Raw genomic sequence first — 27,190 nt, forward strand, 5'->3', positions numbered from 1 at the left:
GGCTAAAAGCAAATAAGTTTAGCCTTAACATCGTGGATCTCTTTTTTTTGGCTAAAAGCATATAAGTTTAGCCTTAACATCATGGATCTCTTTCTTTTGGCTAAAAGCAAATAAGTTTAGCCTTAACATCGTGGATCTCTTTCTTTTGGCTAAAAGCAAATAAGTTTAGCCTTAACATCATGGATCTCTTTTCTTTTGGCTAAAAGCAAATAAGTTTAGCCTTAACATCATGGATCTCTTTCTTTTGGCTAAAAGCAAATAAGTTTAGCCTTAACATCATGGATCTCTTTCTTTTGGCTAAAAGCAAATAAGTTTAGCCTTAACATCATGGATCTCTTTCTTTTGGCTAAAAGCAAATAAGTTTAGCCTTAACATCATGGATCTCTTTTCTTTTGGCTAAAAGCAAATAAGTTTAGCCTTAACATCGTGGATCTCTTTCTTTTGGCTAAAAGCAAATAAGTTTAGCCTTAACATCATGGATCTCTTTCTTTTGGCTAAAAGCAAATAAGTTAAGCCTTAACATCATGGATCTCTTTCTTTTGGCTAAAAGCAAATAAGTTTAGCCTTAACATCGTGGATCTCTTTCTTTTGGCTAAAAGCAAATAAGTTTAGCCTTAACATCGTGGATCTCTTTTTTTTGGCTAAAAGCATATAAGTTTAGCCTTAACATCATGGATCTTTTTTCTTTTGGCTAAAAGCAAATAAGTTTAGCCTTAACATCGTGGATCTCTTTCTTTTGGCTAAAAGCAAATAAGTTTAGCCTTAACATCGTGGATCTCTTTCTTTTGGCTAAAAGCAAATAAGTTTAGCCTTAACATCATGGATCTCTTTTCTTTTGGCTAAAAGCAAATAAGTTTAGCCTTAACATCATGGATCTCTTTCTTTTGGCTAAAAGCAAATAAGTTTAGCCTTAACATCATGGATCTCTTTCTTTTGGCTAAAAGCAAATAAGTTTAGCCTTAACATCATGGATCTCTTTCTTTTGGCTAAAAGCAAATAAGTTTAGCCTTAACATCATGGATCTCTTTTCTTTTGGCTAAAAGCAAATAAGTTTAGCCTTAACATCGTGGATCTCTTTCTTTTGGCTAAAAGCAAATAAGTTTAGCCTTAACATCATGGATCTCTTTCTTTTGGCTAAAAGCAAATAAGTTAAGCCTTAACATCATGGATCTCTTTCTTTTGGCTAAAAGCAAATAAGTTTAGCCTTAACATCGTGGATCTCTTTCTTTTGGCTAAAAGCAAATAAGTTTAGCCTTAACATCGTGGATCTCTTTTTTTTGGCTAAAAGCATATAAGTTTAGCCTTAACATCATGGATCTTTTTTCTCTTGGCTAAAAGCAAATAAGTTTAGCCTTAACATCGTGGATCTCTTTCTTTTGGCTAAAAGCAAATAAGTTTAGCCTTAACATCGTGGATCTCTTTTTTTTTGGCTAAAAGCATATAAGTTTAGCCTTAACATCGTGGATCTCTTTTTTTTGGCTAAAAGCATATAAGTTTAGCCTTAACATCATGGATCTCTTTTCTTTTGGCTAAAAGCAAATAAGTTTAGCCTTAACATCATGGATCTCTTTTTTTTGGCTAAAAGCATATAAGTTTAGCCTTAACATCATGGATCTTTTTTTTTTTTTTTGGGCTAAAAGCAAATAAGTTTAGCCTTAACATCATGGATCTCTTTTTTTTGGCTAAAAGCAAATAGGTTTAGCCTTAACATCATGGATCTCTTTTTTTTTTTTGGCTAAAAGCAAATAAGTTTAGCCTTAACATCGTGGATCTCTTTTTTTTTTGGCTAAAAGCAAATAAGTTTAGCCTTAACATCGTGGATCTCTTTCTTTTGGCTAAAAGCAAATAAGTTTAGCCTTAACATCATGGATCTCTTTTTTTTTTGGCTAAAAGCAAATAAGTTTAACCTTAACATCATGGATCTCTTTTTTTTTGGCTAAAAGCAAATAAGTTTAGCCTTAACATCATGGATCTCTTTTTTTTTGGCTAAAAACAAATAAGTTATGCCTTAACATCATGGATCTCTTTTTTTTGGCTAAAAGCAAATAAGTTTAGCCTTAACATCATGGATCTCTTTTTTTTCGCTAAAAACAAATAAGTTTAGCCTTAACATCGTGGATCTCTTTCTTTTGGCTAAAAGCAAATAAGTTTAGCCTTAACATCGTGGATCTCTTTTTTTTGGCTAAAAGCATATAAGTTTAGCCTTAACATCATGGATCTTTTTTCTTTTGGCTAAAAGCAAATAAGTTTAGCCTTAACATCGTGGATCTCTTTCTTTTGGCTAAAAGCAAATAAGTTTAGCCTTAACATCGTGGATCTCTTTTTTTTTGGCTAAAAGCATATAAGTTTAGCCTTAACATCGTGGATCTCTTTTTTTTGGCTAAAAGCATATAAGTTTACCTTAACATCATGGATCTCTTTTCTTTTGGCTAAAAGCAAATAAGTTTAGCCTTAACATCATGGATCTCTTTTTTTTGGCTAAAAGCATATAAGTTTAGCCTTAACATCATGGATCTTTTTTTTTTTTTTGGGCTAAAAGCAAATAAGTTTAGCCTTAACATCATGGATCTCTTTTTTTTGGCTAAAAGCAAATAGGTTTAGCCTTAACATCATGGATCTCTTTTTTTTTTTTGGCTAAAAGCAAATAAGTTTAGCCTTAACATCGTGGATCTCTTTTTTTTTTGGCTAAAAGCAAATAAGTTTAGCCTTAACATCGTGGATCTCTTTCTTTTGGCTAAAAGCAAATAAGTTTAGCCTTAACATCATGGATCTCTTTTTTTTTTGGCTAAAAGCAAATAAGTTTAACCTTAACATCATGGATCTCTTTTTTTTTGGCTAAAAGCAAATAAGTTTAGCCTTAACATCATGGATCTCTTTTTTTTTGGCTAAAAACAAATAAGTTATGCCTTAACATCATGGATCTCTTTTTTTTGGCTAAAAGCAAATAAGTTTAGCCTTAACATCATGGATCTCTTTTTTTTCGCTAAAAACAAATAAGTTTAGCCTTAACATCATGGATCTCTTTTTTTAGTCTAAAAACAAATAAGTTTAGCCTTAACATCATGGATCTCTTTTTTTTTTGGCTAAAAGCAAATAAGTTTAGCCTTAACATCGTGGATCTCTTTTTTTTTTGGCTAAAAACAAATAAGTTTAGCCTTAACATCATGGATCTCTTTTTTTTTCGCTAAAAGCAAATAAGTTTAGCCTTAACATCGTGGATCTCTTTTTTTTCGCTAAAAGCAAATAAGTTTAGCCTTAACATCATGGATCTCTTTTTTTTCGCTAAAAACAAATAAGTTTAGCCTTAACATCATGGATCTCTTTTTTTTGGCTAAAAACAAATAAGTTTAGCCTTAACATCATGGATCTCTTTTTTTTTTGGCTAAAAGCAAATAAGTTTAGCCTTAACATCATGGATCTCTTTTTTTTTTGGCTAAAAACAAATAAGTTTAGCCTTAACATCATGGATCTCTTTTTTTTGGCTAAAAACAAATAAGTTTAGCCTTAACATCGTGGATCTCTTTTTTTTTTGGCTAAAAACAAATAAGTTTAGCCTTAACATCATGGATCTCTTTTTTTTTGGCTAAAAGCAAATAAGTTTAGCCTTAACATCATGGATCTCTTTTTTTTTGGCTAAAAGCAAATAAGTTTAGCCTTAACATCATGGATCTCTTTTTTTTTGGCTAAAAGCAAATAAGTTTAGCCTTAACATCATGGATCTCTTTTTTTTTGGCTAAAAGCAAATAAGTTTAGCCTTAACATCATGGATCTCTTTTTTTTTTGGCTAAAAGCAAATAAGTTTAACCTTAACATCATGGATCTCTTTTTTTTTGGCTAAAAGCAAATAAGTTTAGCCCTAACATCATGGATCTCTTTTTTTTTGGCTAAAAACAAATAAGTTATGCCTTAACATCATGGATCTCTTTTTTTTGGCTAAAAGCAAATAAGTTTAGCCTTAACATCATGGATCTCTTTTTTTTCGCTAAAAACAAATAAGTTTAGCCTTAACATCATGGATCTCTTTTTTTAGGCTAAAAACAAATAAGTTTAGCCTTAACATCATGGATCTCTTTTTTTTTTGGCTAAAAGCAAATAAGTTTAGCCTTAACATCGTGGATCTCTTTTTTTTTTGGCTAAAAGCAAATAAGTTTAGCCTTAACATCATGGATCTCTTTTTTTTTCGCTAAAAGCAAATAAGTTTAGCCTTAACATCGTGGATCTCTTTTTTTTCGCTAAAAGCAAATAAGTTTAGCCTTAACATCATGGATCTCTTTTTTTTCGCTAAAAACAAATAAGTTTAGCCTTAACATCATGGATCTCTTTTTTTTGGCTAAAAACAAATAAGTTTAGCCTTAACATCATGGATCTCTTTTTTTTTTGGCTAAAAGCAAATAAGTTTAGCCTTAACATCATGGATCTCTTTTTTTTTTGGCTAAAAACAAATAAGTTTAGCCTTAACATCATGGATCTCTTTTTTTTGGCTAAAAACAAATAAGTTTAGCCTTAACATCGTGGATCTCTTTTTTTTTTGGCTAAAAGCAAATAAGTTTAGCCTTAACATCATGGATCTCTTTTTTTTTGGCTAAAAGCAAATAAGTTTAGCCTTAACATCATGGATCTCTTTTTTTTTGGCTAAAAGCAAATAAGTTTAGCCTTAACATCATGGATCTCTTTTTTTTTGGCTAAAAGCAAATAAGTTTAGCCTTAACATCATGGATCTCTTTTTTTTTGGCTAAAAGCAAATAAGTTTAGCCTTAACATCATGGATCTCTTTTTTTTTTGGCTAAAAACAAATAAGTTATGCCTTAACATCATGGATCTCTTTTTTTTGGCTAAAAGCAAATAAGTTTAGCCTTAACATCATGGATCTCTTTTTTTTCGCTAAAAACAAATAAGTTTAGCCTTAACATCATGGATCTCTTTTTTTAGGCTAAAAACAAATAAGTTTAGCCTTAACATCATGGATCTCTTTTTTTTTTGGCTAAAAGCAAATAAGTTTAGCCTTAACATCGTGGATCTCTTTTTTTTTTGGCTAAAAGCAAATAAGTTTAGCCTTAACATCATGGATCTCTTTTTTTTTCGCTAAAAGCAAATAAGTTTAGCCTTAACATCGTGGATCTCTTTTTTTTCGCTAAAAGCAAATAAGTTTAGCCTTAACATCATGGATCTCTTTTTTTTCGCTAAAAACAAATAAGTTTAGCCTTAACATCATGGATCTCTTTTTTTTGGCTAAAAACAAATAAGTTTAGCCTTAACATCATGGATCTCTTTTTTTTTTGGCTAAAAGCAAATAAGTTTAGCCTTAACATCATGGATCTCTTTTTTTTTTGGCTAAAAACAAATAAGTTTAGCCTTAACATCATGGATCTCTTTTTTTTTGCTAAAAACAAATAAGTTTAGCCTTAACATCGTGGATCTCTTTTTTTTTTGGCTAAAAACAAATAAGTTTAGTCTTAACATCATGGATCTCTTTTTTTTTGGCTAAAAGCAAATAAGTTTAGCCTTAACATCGTGGATCTCTTTTTTTTTCGCTAAAAGCAAATAAGTTTAGCCTTAACATCGTGGATCTCTTTTTTTTCGCTAAAAGCAAATAATTTTAGCCTTAACATCATGGATCTCTTTTTTTTTTGGCTAAAAGCAAATAAGTTTAGCCTTAACATCATGGATCTCTTTTTTTTTGGCTAAAAGCAAATAAGATTAGCCTTAACATCATGGATCTCTTTTTTTTTTGGCTAAAAGCAAATAAGTTTAGCCTTAACATCATGGATCTCTTTTTTTTTGGCTAAAAGCAAATAAGTTTAGCCTTAACATCATGGATCTCTTTTTTTTTGGCTAAAAGCAAATAAGTTTAGCCTTAACATCATGGATCTCTTTTTTTTTGGCTAAAAGCAAATAAGTTTAGCCTTAACATCATGGATCTCTTTTTTTTTTGGCTAAAAGCAAATAAGTTTAGCCTTAACATCGTGGATCTCTTTTTTTTTTGGCTAAAAACAAATAAGTTTAGCCTTAACATCATGGATCTCTTTTTTTTTGGCTAAAAGCAAATAAGTTTAGCCTTAACATCGTGGATCTCTTTTTTTTTCGCTAAAAGCAAATAAGTTTAGCCTTAACATCATGGATCTCTTTTTTTTCGCTAAAAGCAAATAAGTTTAGCCTTAACATCATGGATCTCTTTTTTTTTTGGCTAAAAGCAAATAAGTTTAGCCTTAACATCATGGATCTCTTTTTTTTTGGCTAAAAGCAAATAAGTTTAGCCTTAACATCATGGATCTCTTTTTTTTTGGCTAAAAGCAAATAATTTTAGCCTTAACATCATGGATCTCTTTTTTTTTGGCTAAAAACAAATAAGTTTAGCCTTAACATCATGGATCTCTTTCTTTTGGCTAAAAGCAAATAAGTTTAGCCTTAACATCGTGGATCTCTTTCTTTTGGCTAAAAGCAAATAAGTTTAGCCTTAACATCATGGATCTCTTTTCTTTTGGCTAAAAGCAAATAAGTTTAGCCTTAACATCATGGATCTCTTTCTTTTGGCTAAAAGCAAATAAGTTTAGCCTTAACATCATGGATCTCTTTCTTTTGGCTAAAAGCAAATAAGTTTAGCCTTAACATCATGGATCTCTTTCTTTTGGCTAAAAGCAAATAAGTTTAGCCTTAACATCATGGATCTCTTTTCTTTTGGCTAAAAGCAAATAAGTTTAGCCTTAACATCGTGGATCTCTTTCTTTTGGCTAAAAGCAAATAAGTTTAGCCTTAACATCATGGATCTCTTTCTTTTGGCTAAAAGCAAATAAGTTAAGCCTTAACATCATGGATCTCTTTCTTTTGGCTAAAAGCAAATAAGTTTAGCCTTAACATCATGGATCTCTTTCTTTTGGCTAAAAGCAAATAAGTTTAGCCTTAACATCGTGGATCTCTTTTTTTTGGCTAAAAGCATATAAGTTTAGCCTTAACATCATGGATCTTTTTTCTTTTGGCTAAAAGCAAATAAGTTTAGCCTTAACATCATGGATCTCTTTTTTTTTGGCTAAAAGCAAATAATTTTAGCCTTAACATCATGGATCTCTTTTTTTTTGGCTAAAAGCAAATAAGTTTAGCCTTAACATCATGGATCTCTTTTTTTTTGGCTAAAAGCAAATAATTTTAGCCTTAACATCATGGATCTCTTTTTTTTTGGCTAAAAACAAATAAGTTTAGCCTTAACATCATGGATCTCTTTCTTTTGGCTAAAAGCAAATAAGTTTAGCCTTAACATCGTGGATCTCTTTCTTTTGGCTAAAAGCAAATAAGTTTAGCCTTAACATCATGGATCTCTTTTCTTTTGGCTAAAAGCAAATAAGTTTAGCCTTAACATCATGGATCTCTTTCTTTTGGCTAAAAGCAAATAAGTTTAGCCTTAACATCATGGATCTCTTTCTTTTGGCTAAAAGCAAATAAGTTTAGCCTTAACATCATGGATCTCTTTCTTTTGGCTAAAAGCAAATAAGTTTAGCCTTAACATCATGGATCTCTTTTCTTTTGGCTAAAAGCAAATAAGTTTAGCCTTAACATCGTGGATCTCTTTCTTTTGGCTAAAAGCAAATAAGTTTAGCCTTAACATCATGGATCTCTTTCTTTTGGCTAAAAGCAAATAAGTTAAGCCTTAACATCATGGATCTCTTTCTTTTGGCTAAAAGCAAATAAGTTTAGCCTTAACATCGTGGATCTCTTTCTTTTGGCTAAAAGCAAATAAGTTTAGCCTTAACATCGTGGATCTCTTTTTTTTGGCTAAAAGCATATAAGTTTAGCCTTAACATCATGGATCTTTTTTCTTTTGGCTAAAAGCAAATAAGTTAAGCCTTAACATCGTGGATCTCTTTTTTTTGGCTAAAAGCATATAAGTTTAGCCTTAACATCATGGATCTTTTTTCTTTTGGCTAAAAGCAAATAAGTTTAGCCTTAACATCGTGGATCTCTTTCTTTTGGCTAAAAGCAAATAAGTTTAGCCTTAACATCGTGGATCTCTTTTTTTTTGGCTAAAAGCATATAAGTTTAGCCTTAACATCGTGGATCTCTTTTTTTTGGCTAAAAGCATATAAGTTTAGCCTTAACATCATGGATCTCTTTTCTTTTGGCTAAAAGCAAATAAGTTTAGCCTTAACATCATGGATCTCTTTTTTTTGGCTAAAAGCATATAAGTTTAGCCTTAACATCATGGATCTTTTTTTTTTTTTTGGGCTAAAAGCAAATAAGTTTAGCCTTAACATCATGGATCTCTTTTTTTTGGCTAAAAGCAAATAGGTTTAGCCTTAACATCATGGATCTCTTTTTTTTTTTTGGCTAAAAGCAAATAAGTTTAGCCTTAACATCGTGGATCTCTTTTTTTTTTTGGCTAAAAGCAAATAAGTTTAGCCTTAACATCATGGATCTCTTTTTTTTTGGCGAAAAGCAAATAAGTTTAGCCTTAACATCATGGATCTCTTTTTTTTTTTTGGCTAAAAGCAAACACGTTTAGCCTTAACATCGTGGCGTAAACCGAGTTTATGATTATTGGCTCTCGTTAGAGGCTTCTTGCTGAGCGTAATGACGAAATCAACAACAATTGAAACAATGGAAAACCAATGAATCAAGAGAGTTGATCATACGAAGTCGTTAGGTCTTACTATCGCCGATCGACCTTCCTGGTCAAGCCACATTAACGAAGTTTGTAAAACGGTATCCTCAGCAATAGGTGGTCTGAGGCGTATTAGGCCCTTTATCTTTCAATCCACTACAATACAAATTAAGAACGCCCTAACCCAGCCACATCTCGAGTGCTATATCCAGGTTTCGGGTGGCTCAAGTAACCAGTTAAGTAAAAAACTACAAACAAACATGCAGCTACGGTGATTTTGAAGGCCTATTCCGAACCAACTTCAGCATGCTTCTTTGAAACACTAAATTGGGACATATTGTCGGCGAAATGAAAAAAGCAAAAAGCACTGATGACGTTTAAGTCCCTTACGAAACTAGCCCCAGTGCACTTGCAGGACCTATTCAACGAACGTAAATTGACATTGCCCAAGCCGTGCACTATCTAAAACGTAGCTTCAGCTACAGCGGTGCCCTACTATGGAACTCACTGTCTGGAAATGTAAGAACAATTAAATCAAGACTTCTCACTAGGCAATCTTGTATGACAGTAAATTGAACAGCTTTTGATTATTTTATTACATAATGTAATTTTTTTGTAAATTACTGAAGATTTTTACCGACAATCGCGATGAGAAACCAATCTTTCACTCACGAAATTAAAAAAAAATCGACTATTCCACCCAAAACGTGGAAACCTCTCTTGGTCAATTTATTTTTCTCTTGATTATCATTTGCTTTCTTCTCTCTCCACATGCCTGGACTACACTTTTCACACACCATGACCCAACCCAGGTTGTGCGACGCCCCCTGTCTTACACAGAGCAACAGGTAACTACGAAACGTTTGAATACAGGGGACGACACGCCGCAGGGGCACCCAACAGATTATTAAAGTTATTATTATTATTATTATGGTTTCGATAAATTACCTGTTCGCAAGACCCTTAATCCCCTACAATGTTCTTAAGGGAATTTTCACCTCAAACTTTCGTGATATGGGAAATTTAAGACCTGGTGTTTTCGGATTGATAAAAATGTCGCTTCGGGTGCCGAAAAAGGTCAGCTAAGATTCTCGGAAAGGAAATAAGACCTAAGGTTTTCGGGAAATGGACAAAGATGCCCTAGTAATTTCGAAAAGACTCAAGTTCCCCTAGAAAGACCGAACAGATAAAAATATTATAGCGCGGCCTAAAATGAACCTACAGAGCTTTAAAGGCACTCCAGATAGCCTAAAATAGCGTTTCAAAGGATCTGTGAGAAAACTGTCGTTGGGTGCCCCTGACGCCGCATAAAATGATCTGAATACGTTCCGTTGTCGGATCTCTTGCAGTAGAAATGCACGTGTCAGACGTCACTTTACGTGTAAACAAACCAAACTGATTGCAGAGCTGACACTACGGCAAAGGGCAATTTAATAATTCATATTAATTGGTAAATGTCAGTAGAAGTGGGCGACTTGTTCCCACTGTGCAACATAAGAAGTGCTTATCGCTTTTTCGTAATCGCAACAGGGCTGTAATAGTGACAGAAGTAGCAGTAGTGGTATCAAACCTGAGATCAGGTAATCGTTTAGTTAAGGAAATAAAAAAGAGAGTCTGATGGCGGGTTGCAGGTGTAATGGTTGTTTGGTGCTACATTGGTTAATAAAAATCTTTAAAATCAAGTATCGATGTAAACACATGCGAGAACAGTCCGTCCAATACAGCATAATGCAACAAGTTCTGCCCTATCCGAGGGAATTGGGGGGGGGGGGAGGGGGGGTGCGTGGGGGGTTTACAAAAGCTTACAAAATTCAAATCCGCTGAATCAGCCGTACTAGTGTTGTTAGTAGGGACCTGCAGATTTGACTATGAGTACGTGGTTGAATATGAGTAAAACTATTCAAATCTAATTCGCGTTTTTAAGATAAACGCTTATCACATCAATCTCGTTTCTAGGGTCTCCTTATCTCTTGCTAAACAACGTGAAGGAGTGAGAGTTCTGGGGATGTGACTGGTTTGAATTTCAAAGTCGCACTTGTACCCAATCTCGTACTCGTATTCTGATCTGAGACATACGGAATTTCAAATGGTCCTACGAGCTGGTCAAATTTGCTAGAGGACGGGAAAGTCGACATGAAAGGAAAGAAATGACAAGGAACCGATAAATTTGGAGGGAATAGTTCCGATGTCTTTATGGGAAAAGACCCAAGCTTTATCCGTTCCGAGAACATAAACAATGACAAGAATCACAGACGCTGAAAAGATAGCGCTCTGCTAACTAACACAAGAGTCTCAGAGGAAACACAGGTAAAACCTTGTAACCATTTGTAGAAAATAAATATTTCATTTCTTGGTTTTCTGGAAGTAACGTACCTCAGTTTCGCTCTGTCTTTTGGCCTCGGTCCACTTCTTGATAGTTTGAACTTCTTCCCGAATGGCTCCGAGCTCGCCTGAAAATTAAAAACAGAAATAAGAGACAACGCAACTTTAATGAGAAAAAACATCAACTTGATGCGCATGGCAAGCGGAGCGTCCAAGCGACCAAAACGCTAGCGACAAACATTTTAACAAAACGCCGAAAATAACTGTACATCTACTTCAGTCTGTAGAGATATTTTTTAAACACTCAAGACGTAGTTAACAGCCAAAAGAAATCAACCTCGTTCCCAGGGCCTTTCCCTAGCTTGGGAAAAGGCCCTGGGAACGAGGTTGAAAAGAAATTGAAGAAATGCCGAATTTTATAACTTACCTTGTGGCTCAGTAAACTTTGATAAAAGGGCTTCAAAGACCCACACCAGATGATTTTGACTAGAAAAAGCAGCTCATGTTAAATGGAGTAAAATTTAGGTAGAGATAATAAAGACATCGTGTGATAGCAAACGCCACAGCAGAAAGTGAAAACTGCGCATGCTCTACACAGCGGTTACAATACACGTTCAAATAATAACATTGTCGTCCAATATTGTGCTTGCTAGGCAAAATTTTCAATGCCTAAAAGCAACTGTACGGACAAACCATCATCAACTAGACAATGAATTCCTTGAACTATTCGTCCGTATCAGCGCTGAAATTACAAACAATGTCTTGGAAAAACATACAGTTAACAAACAAGATTCAACTTTCGGTCCGTCAAAATGGTTGCTGTAAATGACTTTCAAAAACGTTATGTAATATGTGAATGAATGACCTATTTTACGTTTTCAAACTCATTAATAATTCATCAAGAGAAAACTAAGGAAATCACTACTGTGATCGTAGTTTGGATATGTGTTCCTAATAACTATAAAATTTTGCCAACTTAAGTCTTGAATTTCTCCAAGAATTATTGATCATTTGAGAAGCCATATCAAATACTCGAAAGAGTGTTTCATCAGATATCAAAACACCTCGAAGTCGGTTGAAAAAACGAGGCGCACTTCTCAGTGTTTGGACAACTGATGAAACACGCTCTCTCGTGTTATATTACTTTCATAATTATCCTTTCCACAAACAATGAGGCAGAGGATTCAAGAAGTCGACAACAAGACAATCGTGACTAAACCAAGAAACAGTTTGAGTTACAAAAAATATTGACAAACAATCGGTTGGAGGCTGTCTCACATTGAGCAAAAAGTATTTTTTTTTATTATTGTATAATTTCTTGGACAAAGGAAAAGAAAACAAGAAAAATCTCATGGGTGCTTTACTTTGATCCTATCAACTGTAGATTATACCTTACACGTTTTAAAGGTCACGTTTTAACCGATACAAAGTTGGTCAAAAGCACAGTCCACCAATCAGGAAATGGTAAACCTGTGCTGGTGGAAGGTTACCTGGCATAACAGACTTCTGAAGTCTGTTTGAGTGAGCTCCACTGCGATTCAACTTGTTTGCAGAAAGACACGTACAACATCATCACCCTTTTTAGATTTTTCCTGCAAAGTAAAGACCGAAATTTTAGCGTTTCTTTGTGAAAAATCGTTACAAATGACAGTAGAGAATAACAATTCACTTACAGTATGCTTTCAATTGTAACCAGCATGGCTTCGGTTGCCCTGGAGTACTGTTGGACAGCATACTTACAGCAGTGCGCTCGATTGGCCATCATCTGTTGACAACAAATAAAGAATCGATCGTGTGTAACTGAGCACGTTTATAAAATTTCCCCTACCAAATTTAAAGTTTTACTAGTGGTAATATCACAGTTAACAACAATCAATCTTCATTGAGGACACCCACGTCTCCGATGTGCCTTAGAGAAGGGTCCTCAGAACAAAACGAAAATCTAATACAAATAACTAATACTCATGCTAATACAATTACTGATAAATAGCAGCACATGAAATTATTGCTCAGTAGCTTTCATTTGAATGGTCACACTTTAGGATTTCATCCAGACTCAATAGTTTGAACCACCTTGTACATCATGATAAACAGCGCTGTCATGTCTTTAAATAAGTTCTTTTTCAAGTATTATTGTTATTAGGCATGCTGAATAAAAACCTTTGCAACCGAAGCATCAGTTTCCAAAGTGGACTCAGGTGGAAGTGGTGGCATATTTGCTGTGAACAAAAAACGGAAAACGTCTTGGTTAGAAGATGACAGTGATGTATTTTAGCAGTTACAATCATTTTTTTCGCTCCTGTTAGCAAGTATCACCATTATATTGGTATTACGTGAATCATCACTTTAGTTTAAACCTTTTAGCTGCTGAGCGAAACTCACACTGCATAAAAACGATTCAATGCTCTGGTATGAGACGGCTGACCAGATACGGGGCCACAACACGAAGACGGGATAAAATCGCTCTGGTTATCAAGTATCATCATCGCATCAGTATTACAAGAACCATTCCTTGAGTTTTAGTTACAGAGCGAAACTCACACTGCCATAAAAAACGATTTTATGCTCTGGTATCAGACTTTTGACCGAATACAGGGTGACAAGAGAAAATCGGGATGAAATCACTCTGGTTAGCAAGCACCATCTCTACCGGTTTCACATGAACCATTCTTCAAGTTAAGCCTTTATTTGCAGAGGGAAACTCGCAATGCCATAAAAACGATTTTATGTTCTGGTATGAGACTTTTGACTGGATATAAGAGGAAACCGGGAAGAATTCACACCGCTTGGAAGTCGAACCATCCTACCGGCATCATGTGAAAACTGCTTAAGTTTAAACCTTTCAGTTGCAGAGGAAAACTTGCACCGTGATAGAGCGGTTTTCAATTGAGTGTCGAAACTAATTTTGCATTTGCTTTGATTTTGCTTTACTGCGTTCTGTGATTGGTTAACAAAACTCGCGCCACTTTCTCAACCAATGGGAATCCAAACCAAAACCAATTGTGCTTTTGCCGCACGCGTTTTCCCGCGCTTGGCGCCAGTTTCATGTATTTACTTCGACTTCTGGTTGGCTCGTTCTGTTGTTTACATCTGTTGCGATTCGCCAGAGTAATTACTTTGGTTTTGGTTTTACGACACTCAATTGAAAACCGCTCTAAAACCGATTTATGTAAGTAGGATCTAAAGAATTGAAGTCACATCGCAATTATGTAAATCCCACCTAATGAGTACTTTGCAGAGCTACAGAATAAAAGGTTCTTACGTATTTTGTGCAGGTAGAGTCTGTCAGGGGACATGTTGTCTCCGCCAATCATTATCATGTAACAATCATCCTGACAAAAAAATATATCACCTCTTAGCATGAATTTACGTAAAAGTGAACAAAAGAAATTAAATAACCTTAAGCGAACGCGCGCTTTGATTGGTTTAAAACTGTGTTTCTATAACTGTTGATATAGGGCTTAAAGAAAAATACTCGCAAACTGTGAATTATCTGCATATATTCCCTTCTACTTTCTCGCGAGAACAAAACGCTGGAATGTTTCGTTCAATTTCAACAATTATCATGTTTGCAGTCTCCACAGAAAGCAAAGTTACGTATTTACAAATTTCGAATAGACAAGTTAACCTCTAAAACTGTTGCATGCAAAGACAACAGTCAATGTCAAAAAAGGTTCTAGATCGAGATTATCACGGGAAAACTAAAAAAAATCAAGTTGCTAGCTAAAGTGGTGGTGTTTGTCGAAGTCGTAGTAACAGTTACCAATTGAGTAGGAGAGCAATTTTAAAAAACTAGTCTTTCGTTCTCTCTGACTTTCTCCACTCACCGAAGTATTAGGATACAATGAGGCAGGTGCCATTGGATCAGGTCGGAACTCTTCATACTTAAACATCAGTTTCTGTTGAGCAGCGCTCACTCCAGTCTGTACTGCAATCAACTCCTGAAACTTGGCAAACCTAAGAGGATTGTTCATCAAAATCAGTGCCTTGAGAAATTATAAGAAAGACACATGCATAACGCTTGTACCAGCCCAGTTTGGCAACAGCTGAAGAAATTCCTTGATCGCAAGGTTTCTTAAGGCCCTGTTAAACGTACAACAATTTTTTCGTACGACTTGCCAAGCACAAAAAGTCAAACTTTGGAAATCAGACTTACGTTTCATCCTGTTTGAGGTAGATCTTGTGAAATGATGCAGAATGTACTGAATAGACGTCAACAACCTGAGAAGTGAGGGTAAAATCTTGTTACTTTTTATATACACGCTTTTCTTATTGCCTTTCTCAATTTCGAGTTTCTTCCTGGCCTTCCAAGACCTCACCCTCAGCCGAACCCTAACTGGGAAACTTTTATTATGTTGATCACCATTTAGTGTAATGATCTGAGTTACTTACGGAATGGACGACTTACCTTTCGCGACAAAATATCCTGGACGTTGGTAAAGAACTCTTCAAACGACATTGAAGTGGAGGATGGTTCAGATTCCAGTACACCAGCCAAGACAGGAGTCAAGAGATCTTTAAGGCCCCTGGAAAAGAAATTGGTGATCAGAAGAATTACTTATTTACCACTGCCTTAAGGGTGTGTCATTGAGCATTGGTAAGGATGCTGTTCATACCTGTAGAGGTCAACAATCTGTTCATAGTTTTAAAAAGGGGTTACTTTCTAAAGAAACTGCGGTGCTGCGTCTTTGGTGAGTAGAAACGAATGTTTGGTTTATCAACAGAGTTGATAACTAAAGGTAAATTGGCCACTGTAAAGAGATTCGAGTGCTGACGTTTCGAGCGTTAGCCCTTCGTCAGAGCGAACAATGCTCTCAAACAGCATCCCGTCCTTTGAAACAAGTTGTTTTTATTCAACGTTGCCTGCTGAAAAAAACGAAAAATGATAGAGTCAAACTTGCAATTGTCCCATCCATCATTGAACACGTTTATTCTGAAAACAATGTCGTACTAAACTGGATGGCTAAACTAAATCTTGTTTTCTCAGTTTTGGTTTGTCTCTATAGGTAGACTTTCGAACATTGAAACTGTCAATTATCCACTGTAGACTGTGACTAAGCTAACTTTGGAAGTCTCAATGACGCGAGATAAAAGAATCTTGATGTTCCACGACTGCTATAAAAACAGAGTTTCTCTGACACAACCGATCAAGAGGAACGAGGGTAAGACTTTTAATAATGTAAGGGGAGAATACCTTTTCAGTAGAGTCAAAGTCATTTCTGTTAAATGTAGCTGACTTACTGTGACAGACGTGTGTGCTCTGGAAGTTTATCGCTCCACTCAATGTTTTCTCCTTCACTCTTTTGGACTCCTGAAATAATACCTGGCTTCTTCTTCGACGTAATTAGGTGCCTGGAAGTAAGTGACAGGCAATCTGCGACTGTTCTACTTTTTTTGTTTTGAATCCTGTTTTTTGGGGGGGGGGAGGGGGGGGAGAGAGGGTACATACATATGCTTTATAGGTATGTCTCGCTGTGGTCGATGTGATTTTCAAGCAATTTAGTCTGGGATTGTGTATAGACTTCTGAGAGGTTTGGTCTAGAATAGGGTATTATCGACAAAAATTTACAATTGAACAAGTCCCCGAGAAAAGAAAAAGTAAGAAGCAAGTCTAGTATAGGGTACAGTTTTTTGGTATCTAGTCTGAGATAGTGCGATAAAATGCGGCTGAAAGCGGTCTGGTATACGGCAAGGGTTTCAGAGCGCCAGCAACACAACCCAACCAAATATCCAGTGAGTACCCCTGGGGGTTTAAATAGAGAGGTAAAAGAACAGACCGACTTACCCTCCCTCCCTACTCAAGCTTATAATAAATGCCTCATTAGCTACGACGACGGGAAAGAGCGATTAACCTTAGTTTGTTTAGTTCTACACACTTACATGGTGTCCCTGTTTTGTCTTCCACCGTATGGCCTGAAGGGTAGCTGTCCTGTGGCAATGTGGTAGAAGGTAACACCAATACTCCACAAGTCAACCTACGACAGAAGGAACAAATATAGGAAAACAAGTTGACCACTTTCACTCGAAGTGGAATTGCTGAAAAATCTTGGAATAGACTCCTGGAACGAAAGACTTGGGTAATAGAACATGAAAAATTGCAGTGTGGATTGTTGCCTTAGTAAAATTAGAAAAAATGAAGTGGACTACTGGATTGCAGAGCTAGGAATGATGGATTGGATACAGTCTGTCACTGCATGATTACTATGAGACTTTTGAGGATCAAGATATTTTGTGTTGCTGACATGCATTAGCCTTTCGCTGAGCCTAGTGAAGTCTTTATCAGATACTCACTGTGGCACTGAATGCCTTGTTACCATGTTTTCTTAGTACACCTCTTTCATAGAGATCTGGATGCTGTGAATATTAAAGAAGACAAATGAGAAAACTACATTCAAGCCAATGTAATTAATACTATAGACTATTATCCTTAAACATTAAAGTATGATTAGGAGCAACTATGCTATGTTTGAATTCATTCCAAAAGAGGAAAACATTATTCATGATGGATCAGGCTTTTATTAGTCAATTTTGCACTTCAATTTATTATTTAATATGTTCCTACAAAATGTGTAATTACTTAAAGGGATACTCTAGACCCCAAAACAACTTTCGCTTAAAAGGTAGCATTTGGACTATAATAAAGGGTAAACGGCACAAAAAGTACAAAAGAAAAAAGTAAAAGGCCGAAAATTGTCGGAGAAAGGCGAAATTTTCCCCGTTTTGAAGACCGGAAGTAAAAATCGTCTTTGGTAGAGCACGTGATCGATGACGTAGAATGAAGAACCGCTCTTGTTTACAACACTGAAGACAATATGGATTCTGGGGATTAGCGCAGTTCTTTTGCTTGTTTTTCTTCTGAACAAAATGGTACATTCGAAATTGCCGACTGAGCAACGTTAGCAGAGCTATGAGGGCGCTCTTTCGCATGTGTTTAGCCGTGCAACAGCGAAGTGAACTCGGTTACGGACTCTACAAAACGAGTGAAAAGAGGTGTTTTAGAACGGATTGGTAAGCGACCAGTTATGCATTCTATCGCAAATTCGGTGTATTTCACATCCGCAATGTGATTTCATTGGCGATTGAATAAGTTTTGAGTAGCATTAAAGTTTCCTTTTTATGGTACGGCGTTGTTATTTGAAATCTAGTTTAGTTTGGTCATTTAGTTATATTTTTTGGCCTGTTTAATAGCAGTTAATAGAGAGACAGCGTACAAAGCCCAGCGAAAGCTTGGAGATGTGGGCAGCTTTCATTATAACGATTCACACTTAACAGGAGCGGTACCTGTACAAACAGCAATACTACGAAGAAGACTAAGCACATAAATAAATTCTGGAGTCATCCTGATTGTGTTGTACTATGCCTTTTGGGATATTGAACGAGTTTGACCTTCCATGCCAAATTGCGAGCTCACTTTACAGGGATTTCTTCCGCTAAGTATTGTGACTGGCAATTTTTCATTGTTTTCCATTTTAAAGCAAAACAAGGCCTGCCACCTTTGATATTATGCTGATTTAGAAAACGGTGTTCACCGTTGTTGGTCATTTTACCCTGTTGCGCCGCGTATACAGCAATGTGTACCTGAACTGAACAAGGTTAATGAAATAACTGCGATACTACGTGTGTTCGAAAGGTAAGCTTAAGTATCATTATCGACTAATGCTAGTTTTCTTCAGGCTGCACTGCAAGAACAATTTTTTATTATTTTTCAAACATACAGTGAACCCTAGTTCTGGTGGAGTCGCTTGTTTAGTGATCTGTCTGGCGCGAGCGGCTTCATTGGACGTGCTGTCCTCCATCGGGCCTATGCTCTTATTTTCTGATAGTCCTTCTTTAAAACAAGGTTGAAATGGCGTTTTGCGAGCTTTTCATCTTTCCATAGACACAGCTACGATAATTTGTGGTTGAGAACAGTCTTCAGAAAAGTGAGAAGAGGTCGTGGGGTTAGCAAACAAATCGAATCGCGTGTGTCCGAACCATCCGTACAAAACCCGAAAGAAATGCCAATTATGAAGACCTTCACCGTTGTTACTAGAATTAAGCATCAAGCAACTATAAATCGATACGGTGTTATTGAATTTTCCGCAAAACGGGAACTATACATGTTATTTTGGAATTTTAAAATCAAGCCATTTACCGAATCTTGCTAAAGAAATCCAGGGGGAATCTAACCGGAAAAGGTTTGGCCAGTTCTTCTTTCTGCGTCATTTCCGGTTTTCGGCCCAAGCGCTACTTCAAATCCCATGGCGAGAAACTTTTCGTTTTTCTAGGCAAAATAGCGGAGATCGAACTCCAATTTTGGTAAATATCTTTTATTTGGGTCATAAGCTATCTGAATTTGGAAAGTTGTTTTGGGGTCTAGAGTATCCCTTTAAGCTAAGTGATTCAAACGTTTATAGTCACCTGCAATTATCTGAGAAAATACACTCAGATTTTTATTAAAATATATTCAACCCTACCAGATATTCCTCTGTTCCATAAATGGACATAAACTCTTCAGAACCTTCCAGTTCTCTTGCAGCACCAAAATCAGTTAATTTGTACACAAAGCTGTAATATAATATTTACATAGTTTTCATGGCCAAAACATTGCAACGTAAAGTTAATCTTGAACCTTAAAGGAGTCAACTCCTATAAGTGAGGAAAGTATGATTGGTCGGGTGAGGGTAGCCCTAAGAAGGATTCTTGGTGGCATCACTGACTAATCAGGTCAATGACCAGAGATTTAAGGTGGCTGGCAATGGTTTCCAGCACTTATACTTTGACGGATAGATACTAACTCTACACGTTTTATCATATGATATAAAAATAATGGTATCAAACAAATGCCTAGTCATTGGTGAACAAGTTATCATTGTTTTCGCAATGTAACAGGTCATTTAATGTCACTTGTGACCAAACCAAAGTCCTTCGTGGGACTATACCCACTCGTCCTTCTCAAAATGAATCAGCAGCCACTGACTTTTTGACGTATCTATGATGATTTGCTGCTTAGTTCACAACCTTTCCCCCCCAAGAACCCTCGGGCTTGGCTCTTTCAGTCTAATACGTCTGTTATAATTATTGCTTATAAACAAAACACTTTGAGAGGGCTGCCTACTCCATTAATGATCATACTCTACTGACTAGTATAAAAACCAACCATAAACAAACAGTACAAACAACTAGCTAATCCTTTAATAGCTACATCTAAAAGAGAACACGTACACTGTATCTTAAGTTCCCTGGTGAGAATTGTGATAGAAATTCATTCATAAGTTAGCCCAATCTATGTAATAGTGAGCACTAATAGCTTGAGAGGGAGAGGACGGGCGGTGCAAGTGCTATACTCTATATATACTTATACTGATAGACTAGGTCATTTTCTTAAAAAGAGCTTGGTTTTGAAAAGTTACTTAAGGTGCATTTCTTTGGGAAAATCCAAATCCTGATTTTTTATACAAGATTACTTGGATCATGGTGTACGAATCCACTCTGGGTAAGGTTTCGTTGGTTCCTTTGATGCACCATGATCCAAGAGATCTTGGATCAAAATCCGGATTCGGATTTTCCCAAAGAAACGTACCCTTAGAGACCAGGCCCCAGTTGTTCAAAGGCCGGATAACTTTATCCGCTGGATAAGGCACTCTTCAACGCTTAAAATATACTTCACGTTAAATGTTGTCCAAGGTTTTCGTACACTCCCCAACTAAGCTCTGGTTAGAGTATGCATATTTGCTTGTACACGGGGAAATATTGAAATCTTTGCACAGATTGAAACTGTCGGATAGTGACTTATCCACTGGATAAAGTTATTCAGCCTTTGAACAACTGGGGCCAGTCAAGTACCCTGGACTGCCATAAAATTAGACATTGTGTTTTCAAGTTAATAGACAATGGAGCATGCTCAGATTAAAGAAATTTCTACGCTGTGTAATCTTACTCTTAACATTGAACTTCATCTAATTATTACCTGCCATCATCTTTTGCCACGCGCATAATATTTCCTGGCTTGAGATCTCTATGGACCATCCCCTGCTCTCTTAAATGCTTCATCCCTGCAACTGTATGTTACACAGAAAGGTAATATTTGCAGTCATTCTTATTATCCCTGAATAAAGCCCTAGCTAAATGATCTAACATTGTTGTACAAATTACACTGTTGACACAATTTTTTGTTTTATGTAGGTAATTAAGGCAAGTCATTTGAGTAAAATCCTGGTATTTAAAATATTAATGGGTTAAACCAGGGCTGTCAACTCTCCCAGATAATCCAGGAGTCTCCAGATTTTGAACCGTATCTCCTGGTCTCCAGATTTATGTCTGTAATCTCCCAATTTTGAGCCATATCTTCTGGTCTCCAGATTTATGTCTGTAATCTCCCGGATAATTGACGAAGTTTGCTATTTGTCGTAGAAGCGTTGTTTCGGGTACTGTTTAATTTAACTCCCCCCCCCCCCCCCCGCACTTACCAGTACCAGCTCTTGAGTAGCCTTCTGCCCATAATATGCTATTCAACTAAGATGTTTCAAATTTTATTCTTTGAGTTTCTGGATGAAACTTTTATTTATTTAAATGTAAATTCTTCTATGTATGCACTTAAAATTTGTCATTCTTTACAGTTTTACAGACATAATATCATGCTTACCAACATCTTTTACAACTTGCTTGAATTCATCTTCTTGGAAACCATAGGCATTACTGGGATTTTCAAGCATTGTAAAGAGGCTACCACCAGAACACAGCTCCATGACAATAATTTCATTTTGGGTCCTGAGCTGTGAAAACAAATTTTATGGTTAAATTAAACCAAACAATGCCAAAAGTTGGGGTGATTTTCAATAATCAATTGATGTCAATAATCAATTATTGATGTCCGAAGAATTCAATTTGTTTTAATAATTCTGCTTTCTGACACTCTATCATAAGTTTAAAAAATGGCATGCCAATTTAATTCTCAACCAACACAAAATCCCACATTTGACACTGGGTACAACGTATTAAATAACTTTGAATCCTGATATATAGTTTCATCATGCAGCTTTTAAATTTCTTGTCATTGTGACTGGCCAGAGAAACTACTTATTGGTTTTCATTTTTACAAATCTCCCATGCACGTGGTGACTGTGGGGTTCAGTTTCAACCATTTAGTTTCTCCGAGAATTGTGTGACAAAAGGAAACATTACTAGCATATTACAAATTTTATCCCATTAGCCTCACAGTCTAATTGGCAAGTTGACATACTGATCATGATTGATCCTCCAAGTTGCGACAATTTAGCGTACCATAGCAACCATTTAATTAGTTGATTTTGGTCCTGGCAATCTGGAGTTGCTAAGAGTTGCTAGCCTTGATGCTCAACCTAGAGAGTTGTCACCAAATGGTCCCTGAAGACAGTATTTAACTTGAAGCGTTTAGTTTATAGTTAAAAGAGCTTAAAAGAAAGAACATGTTATGTTCTTTCAAGACTTTATTTGTGCTTCATTTAGCATTTTGCTTTGTTACAAACAAACAAACTAACTATATGCACCTAATTTACCTGGAGGGGTAAGTTATTTAAAAGGACCAGTGGAAGGATGCATCATTGTAATCATTGAAGCTCAGTTATATTTAGTTTAAGCTTCACTACAATTTTATTTTCACTACTCTCCAAAACAGCAGTTATCATGAGTGTCACTCAGCTGTTGCACTTTGTCTGGCATGAGTGACTTCTGTGATTTATGCCTTGATTTATAAGGAAACCGACAAGCAAAACTTGTACAGGAAACAGCTGTAATTATTGTGAAGCTATTTCCATACTCATTCGTAGTGCATCAACTAAATAGGAAGAGAACTTTTTAAATATATATCCAGCAACAATGTAACAGGTAACCGAAAAAAAGGCACTGTAAAATTATGCTGTTGTAATCATTATCTTGAACAAAAAAGAGAAATATTAATTACACTGGATTCGCAAATGGTTTTGTTTCATTTGCAAATGACATGCTTTAAATGAGGGCTCTCCATGGATGTCAGTCACTCTTGAATAAATGCCAAATCAAATACTGGTAGTCTTATGTTAGAGGGGTTCTTTTGACAAAAATAGAACAGCTGGATGCTGGAAAATATTCCTTCAGAGTTATATAACAAAACAGTCCATTTTTAAACCAAGGATGGAGAATTGGGAAAGTTTATGTAAATTAAAAACAGAAACCCTTCAGGTTATGACTACCTCGGATGAACTGTCATTTAGATCATAAATCATAGATCAGATTATTTCCAAAAATAATTACAAGAGTTATCGAGACTGTTGCTCAGCTTTTACAGGAGGTCCGGCATCTGTGACTAAATATGGATTATGAAGAAAAGCAGGGAGCAAATAACAGGAAAGAGCCGTCATCAACAAAAACTATTTCCATACTGATCTGTACTGAATCAAACAGGACACAGAATTTCATCAAATATCCAGCAACAGAAGGGAATTGACAACAGGGCACAAACCAGACCTTAAAACCTAGAACCTAGAACCAGACTAGAAAATATAAGGAATCTGTAAAATGTATGCAAATTAAAAAAAACATGACTGCACCTCTGTTAAAACTTAATCAAGTACTGTTAAACGCTAAGCTCATAAATATAAGGAGACATGAAATCAGTCTCTCAGCACAAATCTGTATGCAAATTTTTTAAGTCTAATATGAGCTTAATGCAAGGATGCATATGGTATATCATTATTATAATCAGGAATACAATAGTCTATTTACAGTCAGTCTATGTCATGCATGACCAGTATTTTCGAGAACAAAGTGAACATTCAAATTCCTCTTGTAGTGTCGGGCATTTAAATGGAATCTTGATGATATATCTGGAAATCTTTCCGAAAAAGAGGCATTAACTGAAAAAAAATTCTAAATACTTGGAAAATAAATATAATAGTTATTTTTGAAATACTTAATGCTGTAATGTCAAGAAAAATTCAAAGCTTTATATGGTTAATAAACTAGGGAAATGTCTACGGGAGCTCAGAAATCTCGCTGACGATGTTTAAAACTGGCATGTAAATTTCAAAAATATGTTCATTAATTTCCAAAATACTGGTCACGCGTCAAAAGTAGTTTGCTGATATTTATTACATTCATTGAAACTAGAATCCATCTGTTTTACTTGTCTATAATGTAAATTTTAGACTGGTTCCCTATCTAGCAAAAGGTTTCTTGTCTTCATACCTTCTCAAATTTTGTCTTGAACTAACTGTCTAGTCAGCTGGTATCTCATTTCAAGAAAAACCACCAAACAAGGATCTCTGAGAATGAATTGACTGTCTCAAATAATATTTATGACATTACTTTTCAAATTGCGTACTAGATTGGAATGAAACATTTAGAATTTATCTTAGCTAATTTCAAATCAGACAAGTCAACTGGTAAGGATCTTTAACTTAATATCACTAAATAGTTCTGCTGTTTCTGCATCTTCGATTTATATTGTTTATGCAATTTTTGAGGATCTTTAACCATTCTAAAATTCATATCAGAGAGGCCTCTGTCAGATGGATAGACAGAATTGTCATCTTTGTGACCAATTAAAATATTTGAAATTGAGAAACTTGTTCTTCATCATCATCAGCTCCCTAACACCTTCTATAACAGACATTTTTTGCACCAGGAATTGTTGCCCAAATATAAGAATACAATATCTGAGTTATTTTTCAGTTATTGTTGATGCCGCATTAGACTTCAATTTCTGTCTGTAAAAATATTATAATGCCGCAAATAGTTGTCTGCCACACAACTGTGACCTCAGTTAAAATTATTAATTATTACTTTGGTAAGCTACCAATCAGTTTCTGAGGTGTGTCAAGTTATGACAGATATGTCTAAATAAGACGCTAAGTCTTCCTGTAGCATGATATCCCACTTCCCGGTCATGCACAAATCAACTTATGATTAGTTTGCATATTTATCAGACTTTCTCCTTTTCACAAATATGTAAGTTAAGGCAAAACCATCACCCACCATTGATGTTTGATAAAACATTCAGATTATGCAGACGAAATCCCATGTTGTACTTCAATTTCTGATATATAGATATCTGCGGTGATTTTTCCGCTGTTTAAAGTTCTGTTTAATAAGTCGCTAGGGATTACGTCAGGGGAATCCCCTAAATTCCAAACTTGGTAATTAACCCAAACATATTCATAAAAGGAGTTTTGTGTGTAAATTCTTATCAGGTTCGAACAAGTCAGAGGGGAGACCCTCCAGACACGTTAATACATTTAATTTATCAGCTGCAAACGCGAAATTACTCTTCCACATGCAACGCCAGAGTTTATACGAACATATAAATAATAAAAAACAATGCTAAAGGCAGTCTTAGCTGCGATACTGTCAATATACTTGCCAAACCGCTTCCTCTGTATGTTGTATTTGGCAGAATCCCTCTTGGAACCGAATTAAATAAGGCTGGTAATAACATCGACGGTGCCAGATATGCAAAATTTATAAGCCGAACACAGCATCGTTTTTAAATAGCAATCTCTGTTCAGTTCTCGTCACACTTTCAAACCTAACGCTGCTTTTTTAAAGAAAACTGCAAACGCTTCCCTTCACTTGATTAACTTAGGGTATAAAATTAAACATTCATCAACGCACCTCAGTTTCGGTGGTGAATATTTTGACGATGTTAACGTGATTAAGCTTCGAGAGTACATCAAACTCTCTCCTTCGAACCTCTAATGGCCGCATCATGCCCAGGTTGTTCGAAACCTTGATCGCGAAAGTATCGCCAGTTTTCTGCGAATGAAAGTGAAAGAGGTGAGCAAGGCTGGAACGACAACAAAACAGCAGATAAGCTGCATCCCTTTAACTCTAAGAGCGCAATTACAATATCAAGGAAACAATTCAAATTTATCATACGAAAAACGTAGCGCACCAAAAGGTAGCAAATAAATGGTCTTCTTAGCAACTTTCATTTCACCTTAGGCTTGAGAGAAGTTAGTATATATTGTAACTTGAACGGGGGTTGGAGTCTCGAGCAATTCAACAGCTCGATTGCGTAGAAATACAAAATACGCATAATCAGGAATATATTAACTTGCCTTGTTCCTTCCCTTGTAAACTGCCCCAGTCGCTCCTTGGCCCAGTACATCTTTGATGTTCCACACGTAGGTTGGGCTGCTTCTGATCTCCATGTTAATATTTCCGTCTATTTTTCCAGGAAAAAAAAAACAGTTTAAAGGTGAGTGAGATCAGCTTCTCGGAAATCTGCGTACGAGGAAAAGCGGCTGCTTTGTAAAGCGATTTGTCCTTATACGCCGATCATCATCTGTGCCAGCACCAGAAAGTTAATATCCTATCATTACGGCAATTTTACATCAAGTGTGGAGACATATTTGGACATGGCAACATATTTGACCGAAGGTGCTGCACCCAGACTGCTTTCAACCAGACTTGTTTACATTCGATCGACCGATCGGGAGCGGCATTATGCTCCTGACTCTACTCCTCGTCAGTGAAGAAATAACCCGAAGAAAACAAAGGGTAAACACAGTCACGCAATACGTCGTTTTCGTGACAGGGTTATAAATAGCCAACACGTCAAAATTTGGTCTGTCCTGCTGACACGTATTTCATTCACATGAGACGATCCAAGCGTTCTTCGTTCCAGTTCATCCTTCACACGTCAGCATTATTTTAATTTTCTTATAATATTTTACGATGAATTTTGTTCTTTACATTTAAAATTAAAAATCAAAAATAGAACCCCTCATATAATGTAACCAGTCTACATTATAAAAGTTTAAGGCCAGCCTTCGTATGGACTCGTATAATGTCACGAGACAAGTTCGAGAAATTTACTGGTATTCAGTGTTCAAAGGTCGCAGTACGACCGATGTAATTTTAAATTAATTTCACAATGTGTGCATTGTGGATGTTACTTTTTGATATCGCTTATATATTACTTTATCGAGTTATAGAGTTGTTAGTTACGAAAGAATTTAAACTCACTTACCTTAAACCTTTTCTCCAGCAATGGACACTTCTTAGACGTCCCGCATGAAGTATTTTATATCTCAAAAGAAAATATGACAAAAGCTAATTTAAACAACGCGTTGGTGTCCTGACAAGGCGAATAGTTTCAAGATAACGCGTTACACTGTTATTGGTTAGGATAAAATCAGTGAAGACTACCTTGAACGGTCCTGGCAGCTCTAATTTACAATCGGAAATATAGAGGGTTTTCCTTCTGATGTTAGGTAAAAAGAAAATTGCGTGACATTGTCACGTGCGATTCATCAAAGGGGTCAAATAAGTCTTAGGATA

At 35.9% G+C, this 27,190-nt stretch overlaps 1 protein-coding gene and 1 long non-coding RNA gene across 4 annotated transcripts in view; one reads left to right on the plus strand and one right to left on the minus strand.

Annotated features, from left to right (window-relative positions):
* The window catches only part of LOC146475820 (serine/threonine-protein kinase TBK1-like), a 39,223-nt gene extending 12,266 nt beyond the window's left edge, over positions 1-26,957 (minus strand). Inside the window, exons 1-18 of one of the 3 annotated variants that reach the window (XM_085115506.1) lie at positions 26,880-26,957; positions 25,966-26,072; positions 25,520-25,660; positions 21,537-21,666; positions 20,862-20,952; positions 19,369-19,459; positions 17,204-17,266; positions 16,793-16,887; positions 16,154-16,264; positions 15,321-15,438; positions 15,069-15,133; positions 14,740-14,869; positions 14,175-14,244; positions 13,073-13,131; positions 12,586-12,677; positions 12,403-12,504; positions 11,340-11,398; positions 10,964-11,040 (exon numbers count right to left, since the gene is read on the minus strand). In XM_085115506.1, the coding sequence (XP_084971632.1) occupies positions 10,964-11,040; positions 11,340-11,398; positions 12,403-12,504; positions 12,586-12,677; positions 13,073-13,131; positions 14,175-14,244; positions 14,740-14,869; positions 15,069-15,133; positions 15,321-15,438; positions 16,154-16,264; positions 16,793-16,887; positions 17,204-17,266; positions 19,369-19,459; positions 20,862-20,952; positions 21,537-21,666; positions 25,520-25,660; positions 25,966-26,058 (1,587 nt within the window). In that variant the 5' untranslated portion in view covers positions 26,059-26,072; positions 26,880-26,957. The other 2 variants (XM_085115507.1, XM_085115508.1) reach the window with 2 other exon arrangements.
* On the plus strand, positions 8,203-10,365 carry LOC146475821 (uncharacterized). The gene is made up of 2 exons (XR_014865837.1): positions 8,203-8,277; positions 8,492-10,365. It is a non-coding gene; the product is annotated as an uncharacterized LOC146475821 (long non-coding RNA).
* Positions 26,958-27,190: the final 233 nt, after the last annotated feature.

This window comes from Pavona decussata, unplaced genomic scaffold, assembly GCF_977016875.1.
Source record: "Pavona decussata unplaced genomic scaffold, jaPavDecu1.1 SCAFFOLD_83, whole genome shotgun sequence".
Lineage (NCBI taxonomy): Eukaryota > Metazoa > Cnidaria > Anthozoa > Scleractinia > Agariciidae > Pavona > Pavona decussata.